The sequence below is a fragment of the Buteo buteo genome, chromosome 3, assembly GCF_964188355.1.
Source record: "Buteo buteo chromosome 3, bButBut1.hap1.1, whole genome shotgun sequence".
NCBI classification, from domain to species: Eukaryota; Metazoa; Chordata; class Aves; order Accipitriformes; family Accipitridae; genus Buteo; species Buteo buteo.
The window spans coordinates 39,258,721-39,281,487 of NC_134173.1; the positions used below are offsets into that span (position 1 = coordinate 39,258,721).

The following is a 22,767-nucleotide window of genomic DNA, read 5'->3' on the forward strand; positions in this document are numbered from 1 at the left end:
TGCCCGGCGGCGGGGGCGGCCTCGGTCCCGCCCAGGCCCCTTCTCGGTCCTCCTTGTAGCACTAAAGAGTGACAGACCAGGCTCGTTCAGCTAGAAAAGGTTTATTAATATAACGCTGTTAATGTGTAAAAAAATTAAAAAACATTGCGCATTACATTGTGCTTATAGTCAGTAGAAAATTGTATCTGCGTCAGCATTTAACGGCAACTTTATTTTTTTAGAGGCACTCCTGGTACTCTTAGAGAAGAACAATGTGCTTAAGAGATTTTTCCTCCTTTGTTCTGGTGATTCGGCAGCTCGGAGCTGCCACGCCACCACCCATCCCACCAATACCTCTCCCATTCCTTACGCAAATGTCCTAATGATCTCCTGTCCCCATTAGGAGCAGAAACTGCAATTGTACCTTACGCAGAGTTGCTACCGTCTACATAACACGTAAACATTAACAAATAATTAACGTGGCACACACGTTACCATTTAATAATACATTCAGGATATTTTTGAAGACATTTAAGACTTCATACAGCTGGTGTAGTCCAAATGACAACTAAAAAAACCCACAGCTACATTTTGTCCATGTGCATATACATATGCAATCAAATGAAGTCTCTGCTGCACAAAACAGCAACGATTAGAGATTGGTTTCATAGGAAAAGTTTAAATCTTCCTGTTCACTGAAACACAGTACATTCCTTTATGCAGTTTACATTCAAGGATTAAAATTGAAGGAGCGTCAGATTAAGACAATAGCTTCAGTTCTCCAGTTTGTAAATGATTTGCAACTTGAGTTACTCACTTGAAGAATTGCCAAATGCCTGACTACTTAGTCTATTTTCTTATAAAGAAGAATTAGGACTTCACTGAACTCCTCTATTTACGGAGCTTTTGCATTGCAAAATAGTCCAATCTGAGAAAAAAGAAAGGTACATGAAATATGTGAATCTATGAAAATGTATCTGGAAAATGTTTCTTTAACTTTAGGCTCCCTCCCTATCAAAGATACCCTGAAGGAGAAGAATGAAAAATGCACTTGAGGAAATGAGCGAACTGGAATTAAAAAAAAAAAAAAGAAAAAAAAATCCTTGTCAGTTTTGAAATAATTTTGTATCTGGCACTGACCTTACCACAGCAGAAGAAACGACAACCAACAAGTACTCTATGGGCCTTTCATAGATGTTCCTCTTGTTAATAAAGAATAGCCTCCAATGGCTTTTGCAATAATGCAGTATTAATGATAATCTAAAATAAGAAATTTCTGATTTAATAGGACAGTCTCATTTCTCTGCCCTAAGCATATATTAATATAACATCCCAATGTCCTAAAGATTCCAGAATAACTGAAGTTAGCATTTCTAGCTACCTGAGGAACAAAGCATTTGTTACGGATTCCTGGAATGCTTAAATAAATAGTGCTTACGCAAGGACCCCCTGGCTTATTACAAAACAGCATTAAAAATGGGGTAAATGAACTCTAGCAGTTGGTGGACTAACAGATTTTAACAAAAAGCTGAGTGAAAAATAAAATAATGTTTTAGATTATTAAATACTGGGGATTGCAGGGTAATACTGCATGTAATGTGAGTGATAGCTTTTACACATGCAGTGGTCATATCTGAATAATGTCCCTTAAAAAAAAAAATCTGTTTTCAATAAGTATAGACAGATTTTTTTTTTCATTATCCCTACAGAAATAAAGAAGAGGGCTCAACAGAAATTAAAAATCATTCCTTCCAGTGCCCAACAGAAGATATAGACTGGCAAGTTGCCAATTACTTTTCTGAAAATAAAAAGAAGATTCCCAGCATCTCCTATGCTGAGGTCCAAAGTGACCTACAAGCACCCTTAAACCATACAACAGGTATTTCTAAAGTTCAGATGCACAAAGGATAATCTACTTCACCCTTCAAAACCAACAGATACTGCAAACAGCTAAGAACTTGACCTCTGTAGCACTCTACAGTAGCAACTGAATTAAAGATGATCATAATCTCAGTCGCTTATCGCTTGTCCATGGACAGTATCTCTTTGAAGAAAGAAAATCAGGATTTTCAAGGTTGTTTTGACACTTTTACCAGTTGCTCCTTCTGATTCATACTGTCCCTTGAAGAATAGGTACATGGTGTTTCCCCTATTGTCCTCTGGAAGATTACTGTATTAATTAGCACAAAAAGGGAAGCTGCACAAGCAGCACAAAGATTAACACAGATGTCTCACTATTGCTGACTAATTTTCAATTTGACACAAACTAACAAAACAGTCTTTTTTCCTGAGAGTCAATCTAAAAAGCAGCCTCTTTTTACTCCTTGTAAATTAGCCCTGTAGTCATACTTCCAAAATAAACTAGTCTACCCCATTCATGTTCCGTTCTTTTTTGTATCGTATTATTTTGACAAGCCAAGATACAAGAGCTATGCATAAGGTTCTGGACTGCATTATTACAGATGAGTCATCTCCAAAGACTTAACAGGAGCAGTATCAATCCCTGATATCCAACACAGCATTCAGCTTTTTGTCATACAAGTTAATCAATTACAAACAGTATTGCAAATATGCAGAATTCCTTAATCTCTTCAGATGTACATACTGATAGAATCCAGTTAGTATGAAAGTGTAGTCAATATAATACTCAGTGCCCTGCAAAGACATACTGATTTCATTTACAGTAATTTCAAGTTTACATGAAATATTTTGTATTAAACTTATTTCCACTTCCAGTGTTCAAGAACTGATATAATACTGTAATAAGGTTATTCCTGGGCAACCAGAGAAATGCTCTGAAGATAATCTGCAGATGCCATTATAAAGTCAGTCCATTCCTTGGCCAGCTCTTCCATGGAGACTTCCTCCCCTCCGTATTCCTGGGGGAGAATGCTGACCGGGAAATGTTCAGTCAGACTCTGCACGTAGTTATTTCCATGCATATACACCTAAAACAAAACATGAAAAGAATTTACTTGGGTATGAATGCTAGACTACTGAGTGAAAACACGCAGCAAAGAAACTCGGTGCAAGAACTGAAGCTACCAGCTTGGTTTGACTAAACAAGTGTACTTGTTCATAATGAGCTCCTTAAATGAAGAAGAAAGTACAACATAATTGAGTTTCCCATGGGTGCTCAAACTCTGTCCTGCTCAATATCTGCAGCTTGAAGCATGGGCTACAACCCGAGAACTGCATTTTATGCAGCTCTGAGTGCAGGAGCCAAAACTAACTACATGCTTCTTCCACACTGGCTTCGCAACACTGATGAGGGTACACGCTACATCCACACAGCTAAAGTGAGCTAAACCATGGGAAGACTGGGGTTTGGTCTTGTCATGACAGCTATCATGTACTTGCTTTTCAGTCATTTCCAAGAAAAGAACAGTGTTTGGCTCCTGGTCATTACTATCTGGTCCTGCTACATTTATTTAAAAACAACTTTATGTAGCATGTATGTAGGTTCAGACAGGTGCCAAGGAGGATATTCAAAACAATCTATATCTCAGTCCCTATGTTTCTGTTCCAACTGAAATTAGATCCTGGAGTACTCCTCCACTTTAACCCTTGTAATACTGTACTTTCGGTTCTTCTCTTTTTGCTTCATTGTAGCTATTTTGAAGCCTTGTTCATTAGTTCCAGTCAGACACTTTTATAGGCCTCTTATGAACACTTGACAAGAATTTTCTGCAATTATTATTACACAAAACTACAAGAATATGCACTCCTGTAGTAGTTGGCTGCCTTTTATCTAACACTTCCTCATCAGAAAGTGAAAGAATGAATGAATAGTAATTATTCCTATGAGGGTATGGGGAACTGGCTGAGGTTTTTTTTTCAGATCATACCTCTAACTAAGCCAGGACACAAGCCAATCTGCTTCTATTCCACTCCATGAACTGCAATATCTGGTTTGTTTTCTTTTATGCCTTTACTCTCCATCTAACCTCTTTTCTGCTTTTTGAGTTCTAGCCCAAGATATTCTGAGCTAGATCAGGTGACAGGGGCTTTTTTCAGAGGTATTAATTTGAGAGAAGTGCCATGGCATCAGACACTTTTTAGTCATCTTTTAAGAGTGAGGGACTGCACAAGGCTGGCAGAAAGAATCTTGCCTCTCTCCCGTAACAAAATACACATGCTCCAAAAAGGGGACTGGCAAATAACAGCTAACAGTGACCAGAAAAATCTGGATCTACTGTCCTGGAGTGCCGTAGCTACTGCAAATGCAGAAGATCCACGTGCTGAGACAAGGAGGCTTCAGAATGGGAATAACAATAGGCAGGACTGATTATTTTGTACCTTAGTCCTGCTGTTAACACTTCACAGTACTTCCTTTTGTGCCAGCTGAAACCGCCAATATTCTTCCTATGCTACAATAAACCAGAATTCTTGGCATGCTTTTGCATCCAAATACAAACAAGGTTTTCGGATTTAAAACTGCAGAACAATTTAAAACAATTAAGGAGCTATTTGGAAAGAAACTTTCAACTTCAGCCTGACCTATGTTTAATGCATAAATGCCTCTGCAGGTCTTTCAGAACTAAAAAGTTGTCATCTTCTAATTCTGTGCAACTTGGAGCATAACATCACTGTTCAGTGACAATTTCTGTCATTTATAGGCAGAGTGCTGGGAGATCCAGGACCTATTTCTTCCTAGTTCTGCAGAAGAACTGCTGTGTGACCTCAAGCAAATTATTTAACCTCTCTGTGTCACAGTGGTTTTTATCTTTAGAGCAGTGATAACAGCGACCACTTACAACTCTCACATTATTGATAACTGCAAGCGCTTTACAATTAGATTCTGGAGGCCTGAATGGCACTAACAGACAAAAATGATTTATGCTCTTCAGTGCTCAGGAGTACCAGATCCTAAGGGAAGTGCTACAGATTGTCATGTAAGAGTTTTGCGGCAGAAAAAAAATATTTGTGTGCACTCACCCGATCTTTTATTTTTTCAGTGAGAAAAGGCTTAATTAGAGCGAGGACTGGGTGGAAGAATAAAGGCTCATTAATCAAGTGGATACCTCGAACTTTTAGTGGAAAGGAATCCTGTCAACATACATGAAAAACAGTGTAAGAAAAAGAAAATATTATTGAAAACATTCTATTGTTAAGGACAAGTCTGTGAAAACTGTCTAGTCCATAGGTTAGAGAATTACTCCTGACCTTGCCAACCCTGCTCTTTGGAGTGTTCTGAATCTACACTGCCCCAACAACACTCAGAAAAATCCTATCTTGCTCCTCCCATTACAAGGGGAAAAAAAAAAAATCAGTATGAGGGGAGGTTGACTATTAAAAAACCCATCAAACAAACAAATAAAACCCTCATCAATTTGCACATAAGCAATGTACACAAAGCTTGTGCTCAGCCTTCCTCAGAGGTATAATTCTTCACAACAGAGATTCTGCTGCTGATTTACCAAAAAGCAATCTAGCCATGTGCTTTCATTGGCAATTCACAGCCTGAAGGATAATATGTAAATATATAAAAATATAAACCATTGAAGCTACTAAATTTAAGTTAAATAAATTGTATTTATAATTTAGAGACAAGCCTTGAAATTACTGGGAATTTGCCCAAGCCAGAAGTTCAGCTTTACAAGATTACTGTTGTAATGAAAATAAAAATTATATCTGCTATACAGCCTTTATAATATGACATACTTCTACTTGCATTCAAGATTCATTTAGAAGTACCAGACCTTTGAAAGTTAAAAGAAAATATGGCAGTGCTCAAAGACAGCATTACACAATGGGGAAAGTACAGCTTCCATTCATATCCCACCTGATACTACCTCTGCAACCAGAGGTTTTATGCTTACAAAAATGGTACTTCTCACTTACACTTCTCCCCACTAGTACAGTAGCTCTTCTCACATTATTGTTTCATGCACTTTTCTACGGATAAAAAAAACCCCAAACCCCACACATTTCTTAAGTACAACTCCCTTTAGATTTTAATGTATGATAGAGACCTTAAAACTACCAGATTATAGGTTTACTGCATGTTATTATGTGTTATTGTATACTTAAAGTCTACTATCATGTTTTTCACAAAGCAATTTGGGTTTGCCTCGGGTAGCAGATTTTTCAAGCTAATGTCACTTACTAATCTTACTATGCTTTCCATTCCTTAGTACATATTTTCTTTCTATTAACTTCTGTTTCTTTATAGAGGATAGTAATTTGCAAAACACATTTCTTATGGAAAACATAGGGTTAAAACTAAGGTTCCTTGATTTTTACTTACAAGCATATTGAACAACACTAAGACAATCTCTGGGTGAAATATATGAACCCAGTTATAGTGATGGAAGGAATCTGAAAAAAATGAGTTAAACTTTTTTTTCTCTTCTTCGAAAAGAACACTGGAAACACAATAATTTTTTCTGTCTTTTTTTCAATAGCTATAATGAACGTCTAGAAGCTTGAAAAGCTTGCAACAAATCTGAAATAGGTCAAGATGGAAACATCACATACAAAGAATTTCCTGGTCTGAGATAATGGACTGAAACCTTTAGACATAATTGCAAATCATATTCTACTTCCTTTCTGCTCTATTTCAAGGGTAAAAAATTACCAGCAATTTATTTACTACCTCAGAAATCAACTGAAACACTGTCACTAGTCCTGTTCTCATGAGATCTGGCCCAGGATCATATGAACATGAAGAGTTCTTATTCTAGATGTGGAAAGTTGGGAATACCTACTGGTTTCACTGAAGTTTTACAGCAGATATCAAAACAGAAGAGCAGCTGACATTCTGATGATATTAGTTCAATGACTAAGCTTTGACTGAACCTCAGATATGCACCTTACCAAATCAGAACAAGAGATTATCTTCCTGGCTCATTTCCATATCACAGCCTAGCAGCTTTTTTATTACTGACTTTCAAACTAACTTCTGAAGGAAAATGGGATTATAGGACTGCACTGTCAATTCTCTGTCCCGTTCTTTTTTCCTTTCATTCTTTTTTTTTCCCCTCTCAAATCCATTGGCAAAGTTCAACCGAGTTTGACAAATAGAACAAGTCTTAAATACAGTAAAGTTCCTACAAGTTTTGTGAAAAATACAAGGTGAGGCAGCAGTGAGTTGCTCATGTTGGGGAGCAAAAAGCAAGCAGAACATAAACATTATACATTCTGTTGGTAGCAGATGGAAGATCACGTAGCATCATCTATACTGGCAACAAGTTAGTACTGTCTTGCCCTTAACTACTCTTAGCGCATGCTATTTCTCATCTTCTCTGAGTCTCAGGGAAAAAAACTTTGAATGTTGAGTTAATGCACAAGAGAATGGAAGAGAAGAGATGAAGTGGGGTAATGAACACAAATCCTCACAAAACTGGGCTTCATCTGCTCTTACACTCATGAAATTTTTGTGTCGTACCAGGCTGGTGGAGTTCTTATAAAACATCAGAGGTTAAAGGGCATTTAGTGCTATACAAGAACATACTTTAAGTCAAATCAAGCACAACCTATGACAATGGATTTAAGCTTTTGTTCTTTAAAGCTGTATAGACTCTAGGAAGGACTACGGAAGGAAAATTTACTATAGCTTAGAACAGATGAAAAATTGGGAGTTGTAACAATGAAGCAGCATAAAGCAGTATGTCATACTTACTGTGAGAACACCAGCAATTTTCTTGGCCACTGCTGGACTGATTTGAAATGCATGAGCAAATCGCCACCCTTGAAGATCAAAGATAGCCTTGACTCCATTCCGCTGAGTCTCAATCTCCTTTACAATGAGTTCAGATGTGATGAGACTTACACGAAACACATCGTATGCTGTAAATAACTTGGGATCCCATTGTCCTGAAGGGTAAATAGATTTATTTGTGCATTACCACAAGAATGCCATGTACACCTGTACTTTTGTCTGCTACTGCTTCTAATGTCCTTCTCAGGAATAAGAAGTAACCAGCAGTATTAAAGATCCTGAAATAAACCAATTTGCCAGTACAGAAGTTATTTTGAGTGCCTGCTCTGTCACTCATCTTTTATACTCTTCTTGTAGATGGTACCACCTAATGGTAGATGGTTGTAGATGCCACCTAATGTAGTATGTCCGACCTATGTCCATAGCCTCCAGTACAAGGTTTTGACAGGAACAGCTTAATTCACTAACAGTCATGCTAGCAGAAACTACACATCACCAATCCAATCAATTCATATAATTTTTCTTCAATATAGTAATTCTGCCAAGATTCAGTGAATCTCACTTGTTTTTCTGAGGCCTGAGCAAGGAATTGCACGGGATGAGCCTTAACACTAGATGAAAGCTTCAGAGAGCACAACTTTCTACTAAATCAACTGATAATAAAACAGTTCTTTGAAAGTTGGCAAAAATAATGTCTCTGTCCAAAACAAGCACAAAGAAATACGGTAACACATGATCATTTAACTACATCTTTTTTTTAAAAGACTTTTGGGAGTGCATCAAACAAACCAAGGATCTTCAGATTGGTGTTAGATAGGGCTCTTTGGCTACGCGTAAACAGTGAAAACCCAGAGAACCTCTCATCCGTATCTAAACCAAACATTGGTATGTGACTAGGTGTACACATTTTTTTCTGTTCTCTCTCCCTGCTCTGTGCTGCATCTGCACAAGTACCAGAGTTGTAGCACAGCTTTGAAAATGTGCATGGAAACAAATAATTGTTGGGACACTCACACCAAAATAACCACATATTCTTACAAGTTTTAGGCTTTTAAGCTTAAGACTTCTTTTGATGCAGACAAGAATTCCACTAAAAAGGAAATAAGTTCTTCATAAAGGATTGTACAGCTTTAGCCATACCAGTATATAAGTCAAATCATGTAACTGTTACAGCTCAATAAACTCACTTTTATATTAATGTAAAGGTATTTCTGACAGGGAACATAAATATGTTACCTTTCTAGTTAAGACATTCTGATATTATCTAATGGTATCAACGCCTGGTGTTGCATTCATAAAATACTTCTATTTTGCTGCTGAAATTGTGATAATTAAAAAAAACCACACAAAACAAAACAACAAAAAAACCCCAAACCAAAACAAAAACATCAATGTCACAGCCAGATGTGAAACAGGTCCAAGGAATTTTGTCACCCACCAATTCTGTATATTAGAACTTTGCTTCCATGTGGGTCCCTTGATCTCAGGACTCCATGATAGCCAGCATGCAAAAGACCAAGAATAGAAGACGGTTGTAAATCTGCACTTATTTCTGGGCATTCAATTCTCCACTTCTGGTAATTCTTCAATAACTGGAAAAAATAAATGTGGATGTCAGGTAAGCATCAGGTATTACATGAAGAGCACAGTTAAAAATAAGTTTTCAACATGTGGTTAAAGTCAGAGGTTTAATTAATTAAATTAGCTATCATTTCATTGTGTATTTTAAGCAAATCACTCCTAGAAGCAGAAGGTTGCTATACTGTATCAAGTGAGTGAGTTACAATGAATTAAATTCTGTCAAATTGTTAATGGACTGCAGTTGTCATTTTCTAGCAGAAGAGAAAATTGGAGTGTGTAGAAAAAGCCTGTAGTTTCTATGTAAAATACATCTAAACCCCAGTTTTCTTATTCAGGTTACATTTAGGGTTATTCAGTTTGATACTGCATCAGATTCATTCAGGTTTTGTTGAATTTACACATGCAAAATTTTACAGAGGAACATTCTGATTTACCCACCCACCCTCCCCCTCCACAAAGTATGGGCCCATTTTGTACACACAGTCATTAATAATTTTTGTTTACTATTTGAGAAAGACATGATCATCAGCATGTCTGAAGAATATTTTCAAAGTCCCTCCTACCCCTCTGAAATGGCAGAAAATAACAATGTAGTGGGTCCACTACCCATTAGACAATTTCCCTCCTCCAGTGTGGAAATAATGAGAACCTGTTCTGCTAAAACAGAGATCCTGTCCGTTATCAGGGACACGACCACCCTGGCTCCTAAGGCTGGAAGGCAGCATCATAAACTAGTATGGCTAAGGAACAGGAAGGGCCGTGTGTTGAAAGACTATGGCCTAACTGTAAGGAAGAGTTAATTAAAGGTGTTCTTTTCTGAGGTAACATCTCTGTAGAGGACTTACAGGTGATACTGTGAAAGGTCATCTTAGAGATGGATCATGAAAAATTAAGTTGGTGATGCAGTAGTTCTAATTTCCAAGTCTAATTACTTTTTCTCCTTTAATATTAATTAAGTGGTAGTGGAGAAAATGGACTACCATGCTCTGCAACTAAAATTGATTTAAGACATTTTGCATAGGTAAGCGGGAAGCTGTGCAAGACTACTTTCTAAAAAGCTTCCTCTCAATTTATCAACTAAATTCTGCCTCTGCTGGATCACCCATGCTAATTCTCTAGCACTGAGTTTGAAGGGTAGAGGGATAGCTCTGGCAAGTAATTTAGATTTGGTATTACAATTTCCTAAATAGCTACAGTTTAGACTTCTAACCTGAGACCTTCAAAGGAGCTAAGAGAATCAGAATTTTTCAATATCTTGTTTCCAACAAACTGAAATGTAGGTTTAAATCTTAAAGGTAGAACACACAGGCTAGCCTTTCAAATTGTTACTATATTTCATCAAACAGGAAATAACCATCTGATCCTCAGCACAGTTTCACAAATTAAACACGGTCACCACAATGAAAGCATCGACCAACAGTCTTTTACTTCTGATAATCTGTATTAACAGAAATTAATTTTTATTAATTTCTCAATTACTCCCCATTTTGCAACAGAGGCATTAGAGTTAAAAGAACTGACAACTCCAACTAATAAAACATAAACTTAAATAGATACAGGAAATTTGTAATTTATGCAAGAATCATTTCTTCACCATCTTCATAGAAAGAATGGTCAGAAGGAACCTCAGTGGATACTGAATTCATCCTTTGGAACCATCACAGCATCAGCTATGCTGATGCTTACCTACAAACTCTTAAGAGTGAAACCTGAGACTCACCCATATCATGCTTATGTTAGATAATTGGTCTTATTTCTTACCCTTCCCTCTACTTTCAAGTTTCTTGTATCATTTTACATAAAACATAAACTTTTTCTTCAGCTTAAGGCTTTTCTCCTCAGATTAAGGTCTTGAATTATTTTGAAGGTGTCTCAAACAAATTGTCATGAGGAAACTGTTCATAAGGCACTACAGTTTGTCAGCAGAATTTACTTACAAATACAAGGTATACTGATCAGAAATTGCCTATATCCTCTATGGAAAGAGCACCTATAAATATGTATTTATAGGTACAAAAATGAAAAAGTTCATCTGCCACACTGGAATCCCATTTGATTTGGTAATGAGGAAGTCGGTAAAAGCCTCATCCTAAATCATACACCATAGAAACAAACATTTATCCATTAGGAGAATTTTACTAGAAGCCTTTTGATTGCATTAAATCGGTTTGCCTATGACAACTTAAAACCAAACAAATAAAAAAGGGGGGGGGGGGGGGCGTGACGTAGGGAAAATAAGTTAATTTGTGGAATAGAAATTCACTATGATTTCAAAAATAGTCCTGATTAGGTACTCTGATTATCTCACTCTGTTAGTACTTGACTCTCTACAAAGGGCACTGTTTGAGCAATCCTAACTGCTTTGTGCCAACCAGACAGCACTGTCAACATATTACGTTCTTTTCCTCGGTCTTTCCAATACAAACACATAAACAGCAGCAAAATACAAAACCACCCTCAAAACAACTATGCAACCATCTCTAGCTTTATCATTTCTTGCTTTGCTTCTAAAATCTGTTGTACCACAACTTAATGAACCTAACAAATACATAAATATTTTAAACAGCTCTTTGAAGAGCTGCCTGCCAAAACCAAGATGAGAATAAAAATGATACATTCATTCAATCTCCTAAATAATCCTATCCTGTCAGTATAGTTAGTTTCTTATTTTCATGAATATTTCCATTTTCCAAGTTGGAAATGGCAAAGGTTTAAGTTCTGGACCTTGGGAGAAAAGAAATGGTGTTCACAGCTTGTGACATACTCACGATCCTTAGGAAAGACATGATTTACCTAACTGGTGAGTCCATAAAGGAGTAAGTAGGTGGCTGGAATACTTCCGACACCTTTCATGACATGGGCAAGTGGTACACCTTTTTACATAGACACATAACATGGCTAAGCTCCAAATGTACTTCTCTTGGCCAGAAAACCATGAATGCTGAAGAGTTCTCAGATTTTGAAAACCATCTGATCTAATCAGCTGAAATAATTTAGAGCTGAAGGTTAGTGTTAGATAATCTTCCATAACTTCTATAGCTAGTTTTGGGACATTTTCTGTAAATTTTTACTTATGGAAACAATCCCTTTCCTAGGAGCTGGACATACTCAAGTCAGACAGAGCTACTTACATGAGTAATCCTCAAACATATAGAAGAATTAAAAAACTACCAGTGGGTACTTACTATTTTACTTTATTTTAAAAATTTCTAGTTTAACAGTGTTTAAACACAGAAATTCACAGAGAATATTTGAAAAACATGAAAAATTTATTTTCAATAAAGACAGCAAGGAGAAACATAAATATTACATATAATAATGTCTGGAGGTAGACAATGAAGTAACCTAATATCAGGAAAAACAGGAGCATTCATTACCTTGTATAAAAAATAGCTCATGCACTTTGAACACAAGAAAACGTCTCAATGTATAATTATCTGTGTTTACAAACTGAATAACCTACTTAGCATGAGCTCAGCGTCTGAAAATAGATGCAAGATAACTTGATAAATAGGAAAAGCTGGATGAAAACCTCCAGTGTCTGGAGTTAAGCATTAGTTAAGAGGGTTTTTTCCTGAGGTCTGCTGGGGATAGTTCCAGATTTCTGAACATCAAAAATGATAAAGTTACTGATTAATCCATGATTCATGTGCTACAAAACAACAAAAAAGTGAACTTAGTACTTTACTTAGAATTAAAAGAACTAAACACACCGTGCTTCTTAACAGAAACCAATGTATTTGTATATGTAAATTAATTATGTTTTTTCTTTATTAATAACAATTTATTCATATTAACAAGGATGCTAGACAGAATTAGGCCTCTACTGTGTCAGCAGTTGTACGAACTTGCACGATGTTTAGGGAGAAAAAAGGTTTCTATTGGCAATCTTTGATGGAGAAACCAACAGCTCAAGCTTTAGAGTATAAGCACACACACACATATTTATATACACACACCTTTATGCATATATATTTTATACTTTTTTTTATATATGTGTATATAGCAACACACAGAATTTAAACATATGGTATAGACAAAGAATTTAAAATATTTTTATAGAAGCATTGAACTTTCCCAATTCCATATGCATTACCCTCTTTGCCACTTGGGAAAAGACTGGCACATGCGTAATTTGAGACATTTGGCTCAGCACAAAGGGAAGACTGGCTGACTGATTTGTGTTTCCTCAACAGTCAGGCCAGAGAGCCTAATAGGGGCTCTTCCATCCTTTTTGAGGAATCCCTCTGTATTGATGGAAGTTACTGCCAAGTAACTGATTTAAACTTGGTATTTGTATTTGAATGATGTGAAGTTGCTCAGAGATAATGCCTGAGACTCAGCAATATGCTTGACACTATAGAAAACAATCCTTCTTGTACATCATAGTTATTCTAAACAACTTCTTTGTGGTGCAACATACTAGAAGGTCTTAATTCTGCCATAAGTCAAATGCAGAGCAAAGAAAAAGTCTGGCTCTATACCTTTATATCAACCAGAACTCCTGAAAGTATCCTAGATATTTAGACAGTTTTGAGTGCCATAAAAACAATGCTTACAAAATTCTAAGTGGTATGTTATGAAAACATCTCTTGGCATAGAGTTTCAATTTTGCATTTTTAGTGAATTTAAAGATTTTCATTCTTTTCACCAGAGTATAATCTATTTCAAGTACAAAAAGACAGTATCCCCAAGTCAATAAGAATTAGCCTTATACAAAAGTTGTGGGATGCAAAAAGATTTATGGAGGAAAGGAGATGCTAGTTCTCCAGATTTCTCATATCACTACTGAATCCGGGTGACAGTAGTTTTGATCACAATGAAGTCAAACATAGATACATAGCTGGTACATTAAAAAAGCGATATATAAACCCATTGCTTTAGCAGAATTAATGGGGACCCGTAACCCCACTTCTCAGTTTAGAGCATATATAGTAGGTAGGTGGATCTGTACAAATTAATGAGCAAACAACATGCTCAGCTCAGGTATGAATTTATATCCGGACTGGAATCTTTTGCAGCATTATCATTTCATCCATACCTGTATGTCTAACAGGAATTACAAAGGCACAAGAGATGCTGTAATGATATAACACTGTTCCTTCCGAGTGTGAATTTTGGTAGGTAGGTGTCCTGGTTTCAGCTGGGATAGAGTTAATTGTCTTCCTAGTAGCTGGTACAGTGCTATGTTTTTGAGCTTGGTACGAGAAGAATGTTGATAACACACTGATGTTTTCAATTGTTGCTAAGTAATGTTTAGACTAAAGTCAAGGATTTTTCAGCTTCTTATGCCCAGCCAGCAAGAAGGCTGGAGGGGCACAAGAAGTTGGGAGAGGACGCAGCCAGGGCAGCTGACCCAAACTGGCCAAAGGGGTACTCCATACCATGTGACATCATGTCTAGTATATAAACTGGGGGGAGTGGGGCTGGGGGGATCGCTGCTCAGGGCCTAACTGGGTGTCGGTTGGCAGGTGGTGAGCAATTGCATTGTGCATCACTTGTATATTCCAATCCTTTTATTATTACTATTGTCATTTTATTAGCACTATTGTCATTTTATTAGCATTATCATTATTAGTTTCTTGCTTTCTGTGCTATTAAACTGTTCTTATCTCAACCCATGAGTTTACTTTTTTCTTCCCGATTCTCTTCCCCATCCCCCTGGGTGGAGAGTGAGTAAGCAGCTGTGTGGTACTTAGTTGCTGGCTGGGGTTAAACCATAACAGTAGGGCAGTATTACCTAGAAGTCTCACGGGACAAGAAAATTTCTTATTTACCTGTGGAAGGTTTGTTGTGGTGTTTGACAGTCATTGTTAGCCTGTATCAAAGGACTCTGTGTTCATTCCTAGATGCAAATCTCTGCCAGTATTTCATGTAGCCTGACTTAACACTTTCTTACCAACAACATTCATGCATTTGAAAACCTTTCGTGGAAGCTATCTGCTTAACTTCATCTCTTCTTCTGGGGCTTGTACTTAAGCGGTTCGGGTTCATGCATACATCTCCAACCACTTTCTAAGATAAGGCATTGGGCCAAGACTAATCCTTCCTGTGATTCAAAATGCAGAAGACGAATTCTCTTCTAACTTGAGAATAGTCTGTTACTAAACTTAATTGAATAATCATTGGCTTTAAAAAATACAGACAGTTCTAGCTCTTCAAGTTCTTCAATTCCAGCTCCCTGTTTCAGTGGTGGATTTCCTCCTAGCATGATATATATTGATAAATCAGTACTTGAAAGAAGTTTGGAATTGCCAGTAGAAAAGTGTAAAAGATTGCTGTTGGAATGAGGCATCATAAAAGATTCACAAACAGAATGTCTTGCCACAATCTACCCAAATATTCTTTTCTGAAGCATTTCCAAATGTTGATAAACTGAAATCAGATAAATCTGTGTCAAATATTAACCAGGGATGCATCAATACACAGTCTGGTCAGTTGCCAGACTCTTGATTTTTATTTAAGGCTAAGTATAAGCCCATGCTAAGAAAGATGCTTGACAAGAGCTTGAAGACCTCCAGTTATAAACACTGACTGAGCCACAAACTTTGATTACCCCTTAGCTGCTCTGCAAGTATTACGCAGTAGTACACAGGAGCCCAGTGGGCAAAAAGGGACCGTATCAGCCTGAACTCCAATCTGAAAGGCAACATCAAACCAGGAGAAGAGGGAGCAGCCACTGTCTGGACTGATGGCAGGAGGGCTCTGTCTAGGATGAATTATTAACATAACTTCTGCAGGAGGTCAGACTTGGGTTAGGTGAACATACATCTTATGACCACCACAGATTTTTGCACAATAATTCTCTTGGGCTTTAATATAGCAATTGCAGATAAACACATTCCTTAAAAAAAAAGTACTTATTTCCTTCTTCCCATGCTATAAGAGAAGTAACCTAGAAATTAGTGTCAGCTAGTATGTGGAAGATTAAGTACAAGTAGCTACAGCATTGGGAGACCTGAAATTCTAGATGGAAAGATTAAACACAGGTGGTTTTTGAACATCAGAATCTCTTAGTTCAAAGAAGGGTCCAAACAAGAAATTTGGAAACTTAGAAGCCTGTAGAGACTCAGAAATTCTGAAAAGATTCTAAAAAGACTTAGCTTTTCCAAAATAGGTCCCCAGCCCTAGAGGGCCAAATCTCAAGAAGAATGTAAGAAATTTGCTACTTCGTAGACTCCATCTCTAAACCTAGCTTTGATTCCTCACTCTTGAAGATTAGTTCTACCTACAAGACATCTCACAATTAATCACAAGAAAGCGCAGAAACATATGGGCCAAATTCTGAAGTGCCACTGTCCTGTCTACGGGATTATCAGTAACAACCAATTGCAATGCAATTAGGAATGCATATTTAGGAGCACATATTGTCTTCATTAAGCCCTACTTTTTGGAACCAAGGAATACAGGAAAACAAAATGGCTTTTGTTGGAAAAGCAAAAAAAGGCACAGTTCTACAATTGTTAGCACATGTCTGATATAAACAGTCTTAGGAACTTCAAGCAAAAGTAAGATCTGTAGATATCCAAAGGAATCTGGCTTGACTTGCTGCTACTTCTGCTGAGGAGGAAAGGTTTAAACCTATGATGCAAGTCTTATGAACCAAATGAAAAGAACACAAAATACCATTTTTAAAGCTATTTGTGATTAAGGGTTTAATTTAATTTGTCACATTCTTGTTTAGCTACCCTGATCCTGCAATATATCCATATGCAAACAGTCTTCTCTTATGGTAAGTAAACTTAGAAAATCTACAGTGCAGAGAAGTCAGAAACTAGAAGGTGAGGTCTGTTGGACAATGCTGTGTCATGAGCATCAAATTCCAATAAAACACAGTTTCCAGTTAGGACAAGTGAATGAACGCTTTTGCCCTGGGAAGATTTGGAAATACTTTCTGTTCAGAAGGGCTAGTGGCTGTCAATCTTTCTGAAACAAAAGAAACAACTGATAACAATTTGTACTTTTTGGTATTGAAAAAACGCACGCGCTGTCTGTAAGGCAAAAAGCCACACAAACAGCCAGGAAAGTACCAAAACTCAGCAAAGCCTGAAAGGAGCGTTGTAAATGACTAAACTCCAAGAAGTTTTTACTCATAGCTTTATGTTAGAGTAATTTTAAGTCTGTAGGGAAACTAGTATCACTACTAGCAGCTAGTAATCCGAGCCTGATAAGCGTGATAAAGCTGTTCGTTAAAGGACGCCGTTTCCTGCTGGGAGCTGTGACCTTACCACACTTACCGTAACCTCCACCTTTCGTGACTGTACCGCCCTCACCGCAACCTTGCGGCTACCTCACCCAGGCTGCCCAAAGCCAGCCACAACACCGTGCGTCTGCACGGCGCCACGCTGAAGACACGCGTGACAACCCGCTAGTGACACCCTGAAACTCGCCGCCCGGCCTGGGCCGACCCAACCAGCGCGGCTCGCCCACCCGCCACCGCAGCCCCAGGCTCCGTCCGCCCCCAGCAGTGCCCCCCCGCCTGCTGCTCGATCCCCCGGCCCACCCGCCGCCCCGGTGCCTCGGCATCCCCCCGCGCCGGCGGCGACACCCCCCCCGCGGAGGCGGCGAGACCCCCCGGAGGCGGCGGGGTGCGAGGCCCGGTGGGCCTCCGGGACCCCGCCCCGCGCCCCGGGCCGGGTCGGGCTGTCCGACAGCCGCCGCGGGGGCTCGCCACGCCGAGGCAGCGGCCGCCGCCGCCCCCTCCTCCTCCCCCTCGGCAGACGGCGGGGCCCCCACCCCCCCGGCCCTCCTTACCCTCCAGGCCAGCTCCAGGTGGAAGTCCCGGGCGCGCAGGAACCTCAGCAGGAAGGAGTCGGCGAGGGGCTGCGTCCAGCGCTGGCCGGGCTCTGCCTCCGCCCGCCGCCGCAGCTCGGCGACGGCGCTGCGCACCCGCGGCGAGTGGTCGGGAAGGTCATTGAGGTGCCCCGCGCCCGGCGGGCCCTGCGACATCCCGCCGCCGCCGGCCGGCTCTGAGGCGACGGCCGCGCTCGGCCCCGCCGGCCCCGTTGGAAACGGAGCCGCGGCGGAGCCCCGCCGGGCTGCCTCCGCCCCTGGCGGGGCTTAACCCCTGAGCACCCTCCCGGAACGGAGGGGAAGGGGGAGGAGGCAGGTGTGTGTGCCGCGTCCTCGGCCGACCCGGCTGCGGCGGCCAGTCGCCGGGGGTGGTTTCTTCGCTTTGACGGGCCTGACCAGTTTTTAGAATTTTACGCTTTACGCCCATCTCTCGCGTTTTCGCTTGCAGCCCCGAAAAGGGGCTGCTCCGGCTCCTGCTGGGGGGCAGGGGGTGCCCGCAACCGCCCGCCGCAGGCTGGTCAACCCGGACCCCTGGAAACCGCTAAGGGCGGTTCGCCTTTTAGGCGAAAATAATCCATCTTCAGCTATTAAATGGCGAAAAGCTGAAACCTCATTGCAGCTGGGAACTGCTGTGGAAAGGAGAGATGGCTGTTGCACCTGGTCATTAAGGCGAATATGCAGTAATAGAAATGCATCCACTCTGCCTGGAGGAAGGATGCTGAAATTGAATTCAGCTTTAGTCCAACTTTGCTGCCCAGCAGCGAGTTCAATTATCGAAGGGGAAGAGTTCTATTATACTATAACCCTTTCCTTTTATTAGGTTTCCTTTGAGGTCTCTCTGGCCTACTTAGGCTAAAGGCCATACTTCATTTAACATACAATTTATAAGGCATTCTTAGGCCTATTAAAAGGTTTACAAAACTTTGTTCCAGACTATCTTCCCCTTCTCTGGCTTCCTACATGTACGCTTAATACTTACTTACTTTTTGATCGGCACTTTGGTCATATCTAGCTATGTCTTGGACTCTTACATGCTGCTGAAATGTCTACAGGTGTCCCCCTCAGTCTTCTGAATGTAAAAAAAAATCTGCCTAACTAAATGCAGATAGGTAAAGGGTGGGAGAACTGTGAATAATCTTGCCAAAAAAAGAGATTAAAGCAGGAACTCAAGGGACTGAACAGGAAAGATAGGCTTGCAGGGGCAAGCAAAGGATAAAAATTGGGAAACAGGTGGGTGGAGCGGTCAAGAGTATATGGAGGCAGACATGTAGAATGGCAGGGAGGTGTGAGGAAGTATCGACCTGCCCTAGATCAAGAAGAAAAAGCAAGCTGGAAATAGAAGAAACGAAGAGAACAGAATGTGGAGAGGGCAGTAACAGCAGGTTGTGCTCAACCTTTTATTTCCGTACAGAGCTGAACAGAGCCTCCATGGGAAAAATGGCATGTAAACGTGTAACCCAGCCACGGGTGGCAGGACAAACACAAAGGGATATTACAGCAAGGTCATACAGTGGTTTTAAACACCACTTCCTAATTTTTGAGCACTTAGTTTTGCTATCTCAGTATTCTTATAGCTTAGGGGTTTGTCTGTAAAAACAAAAAGGGTGAGAAAATACAGATACTTTTTGTTACAACTTTCAGCTGAGCAACTTGTAGCTTTTAACTAGCTTTTCTACAAAATTCGGATTGCGACTTTGGCTTCATATTTGACCAAAGTTAGTTTTACTAGCAGTTGCAGTGATTTCCCTCAAGACTGAGTTACAAAAATATCTGTAAATTTAAGGTTTCTATTAGAAATTCCATGAGTGAGACTGTATTTGTAACACTTAAGAGAGCTCCTATCTCTGACAGTGAAGATGTGATATCATCAGGGCTTCGTACAGAGGAGCCAACATGTCAAATACTTGACCCTTCACCAGAGCAATTAAGACCTGTTGCAAGATGCGGCTTGTACGTAAAGTTTATGTTTTGTTTGATTACATCTGGAAAAGACCTCAAGTACCTGAAAGCTCAGTCTAAATAAAATATGCCTGTTTGTAAACTTTGCCTTTTTTGTGTCCTTGGACCATGATGATTACTGCTACAACAAAGACTTGAAATTGTGGCAATATCTCTTAGATGTTCCCTTTTGGTGTATTCCTGTGACAAACAGACTTTTCCCAGGTAGCTGCAATTTGCACTCTTTCAGCAGAAGCTTTACATCTGTGTAAAACCCACATCATACTTTAACAGGTCTTCTGTGGCAAGTGTTCAAGAGTTGTGTAGGCAACTATCTTAGACTGACTGTAAAATATACATGTACCTGTGCTCCTTTCTTTTACAGGACACTACAAAAATCATAAAAAGCTTTTGAGTTTCAACCCTACAGTAGCAGTTGTATGTTCTTTCTGTGAATCATATGGATAAATAGAAGGACCTTGTCTTTCACGCACATGCATTTAAGTAGCATTAGTACACAAATTTCAATAGGATCAAGATGAGGAGTTTAACTTTCATAGATGCTGAACACTTAATTTCAGTCACTGAGGACAGCAGGTAGTCAGCATCTCTGTACATTAAGTTCTAGTTAACTTGCTTAAACTTGTGCAGAGAAAGCCATCATGGAATGTTTAATTTTAAGGTCTTTGATTTTTGACTAAGAATCCACACATTTCAAAAGTGTAAATGCAGAGGTATGAGTCAGGAAATCAAGACAATAATTGGGAGAGTTGCTTTACAGGGTGTCAGATGGCTTGCTCTTTCCTATTGCCTTTCTCCTCAAAGAAGCATACACCAGCTAAAACAAAATAACACTACTCTACCAAAAAAAATCTAAGTCCAAATATTTATTCTTCAAGCCTATCACATATTCCAGGGTGGATAGGCATTTGGGAAGAATTATGTTACCATTTATTAACTAGAGAGACATGAAATTGCATGTCACATGGAAAAAAATATTGTTTATCACTCTGGTATTTATTATGTACAGGTAAAAAAAAAAAGTCCTGTACAAGTAAGTAGACTCCTGTACAAATGCAAGCTTCCAGTGAAATCCAGAGCAGACAGTGAAATCAGTGGGACCCCCAGTTTGTCATGGGAGCCTGTTCACATAAAGTACTTTGGAATATTACTGTGGAAGAAAGAAATCTTTCAAGCTAAGCAAAAATGAATTGAGAACCCATTACTGTGTCTGAAGGCTGACCATTTTGTACAGCAAAAAAAAGTGTATAATAGTTGTCATTCTTCTCTGAATCAATACTGTGGGAATGCCTCAGCATAGCAGTGCTGGAGATGTCAGCCCTTCAATGCAACTGAAACCCTAACGTGTAACAGGTCTAGTTGTTGCAGTAAATTCTTTCTGATTTTTGTCTGAATTTCTCCATGATCCATCCTTCTTGTTGTCTGTCTACTCACTGGTGCTGATAGCACTGCCCAAAACTTTGGCAAACCTTTACCTATTGTACTAGGCCTAAAAGCTTACAATATACTGTCTAGCAGGGTTGGTTGGTGACTCAGCAACTTAGCAATAGCCTTTAAAAGTCTTACTCTATAATATAATTCAGCAATCTCAGCAGACAGTTGATGGTAGGTACATGGCAGAGAACTTGTCTTTCGTTTTACAGCACAATAGATTATTTGCAAAACCATCTTGGTGTAAAAATAAAGTTAAAAAAAAAAAGTGTAGTATAAGCACTGCCTGAGCTTCTACTTAAATTAAATCTAGTTTATTCTGCTTTGTAAGACACTGCAATCCCTGGTGTGTGAAGAGATGAAGAAAAACATTCATGATCAGGAACTAGCAGGGTAACTCAAGGACCGAGTGAGTGATGAAGGGGAAAGACTTTGATCCTGCTGTCTTGCTGTAGCAAGAGTATGAATCATCTGCACCAACCATTTGCAGAAGTGATGGTTTATTTACTGCCAGATTTACGGGCAACCCTCAAAGTCTGGGCACGTCATGGAAGCAATAAGGGCTAGCTAGACCCAGCCCTGTCATGTGGCTGGGAGAATATGCATTGCACTATATATGTTTAAAGAGAAGAAAGACTTGTGTACCTTCCTTAAGCCTCATCTCTTCCTCCTTTCAAATAAATCCGTGCCCATATGTATGGGGAAGGATTTACTTATTGGCTGTACATTTAATTAAAGACTTCAGGCTGTAATTTCACCTTTCACAGGTTTCCACCTATCACTTATTTTTAGTTGAAATTTAACTAACTAATTTCATGGGTTTTCACTGAAGAGCTTCTGTAAACTGGTAGTGAGGAGAAGCCAAAAAACCCAAACCAGCAAACACAACAGCTCTTCAGCAAATGTCTCGTTATTCCCTGCATCTGTGTGTTTCACAACTTCTGTCTGTGACCATGTGTTTGGTCTGGCTGGCTGTAGTGTCCCTCCCTGGGACCTCTGCTCACGATTTTTTGCTGCTTTTGCAGCTTGTCAACATTTCCACTGTATAAGCACACAAGTGATAAAAGATGCTAACTCAGGTTGCTGGGGCTGACAGCCACTGAAAAGCTGTGAGCAAAATCAACAAGCAGAATCGATAGGGTGAATATTTGTGCATTCACATGCCTTGTCTTTCCTGCATGCATTCCGGCATATGGTTACTGCCTGCAATATAGCTGCAGCATCAGCGGTCTATGGGTTATGACTTGCTGTAGCAAGTTCCCCTTCCTTTACCTTTAATGCCAATTACTCAATCAAAGCATGTTGTTTCAAGGTGTAGTTCTCGGCTGCCTTGTACTGAACTTGACTGGATTCTGCAACTA

The 22,767-nt window shown here is 39.5% G+C and overlaps 1 protein-coding gene across 1 annotated transcript; it reads right to left on the reverse strand.

The window, feature by feature from the left end:
• Window positions 1-91: 91 nt before the first annotated feature.
• TTPA (alpha tocopherol transfer protein) lies at window positions 92-18,258 on the reverse strand. Its single transcript, XM_075023359.1, has 5 exons — window positions 17,978-18,258; window positions 9,081-9,234; window positions 7,604-7,797; window positions 4,918-5,028; window positions 92-2,927 (listed from the first exon to the last, which is right to left on the reverse strand). Exons 1-5 carry the CDS (start codon window positions 18,170-18,172, stop codon window positions 2,748-2,750), a joined length of 834 nt encoding a protein of 277 aa, XP_074879460.1. The 5' UTR covers window positions 18,173-18,258; the 3' UTR covers window positions 92-2,747.
• Window positions 18,259-22,767: the final 4,509 nt, after the last annotated feature.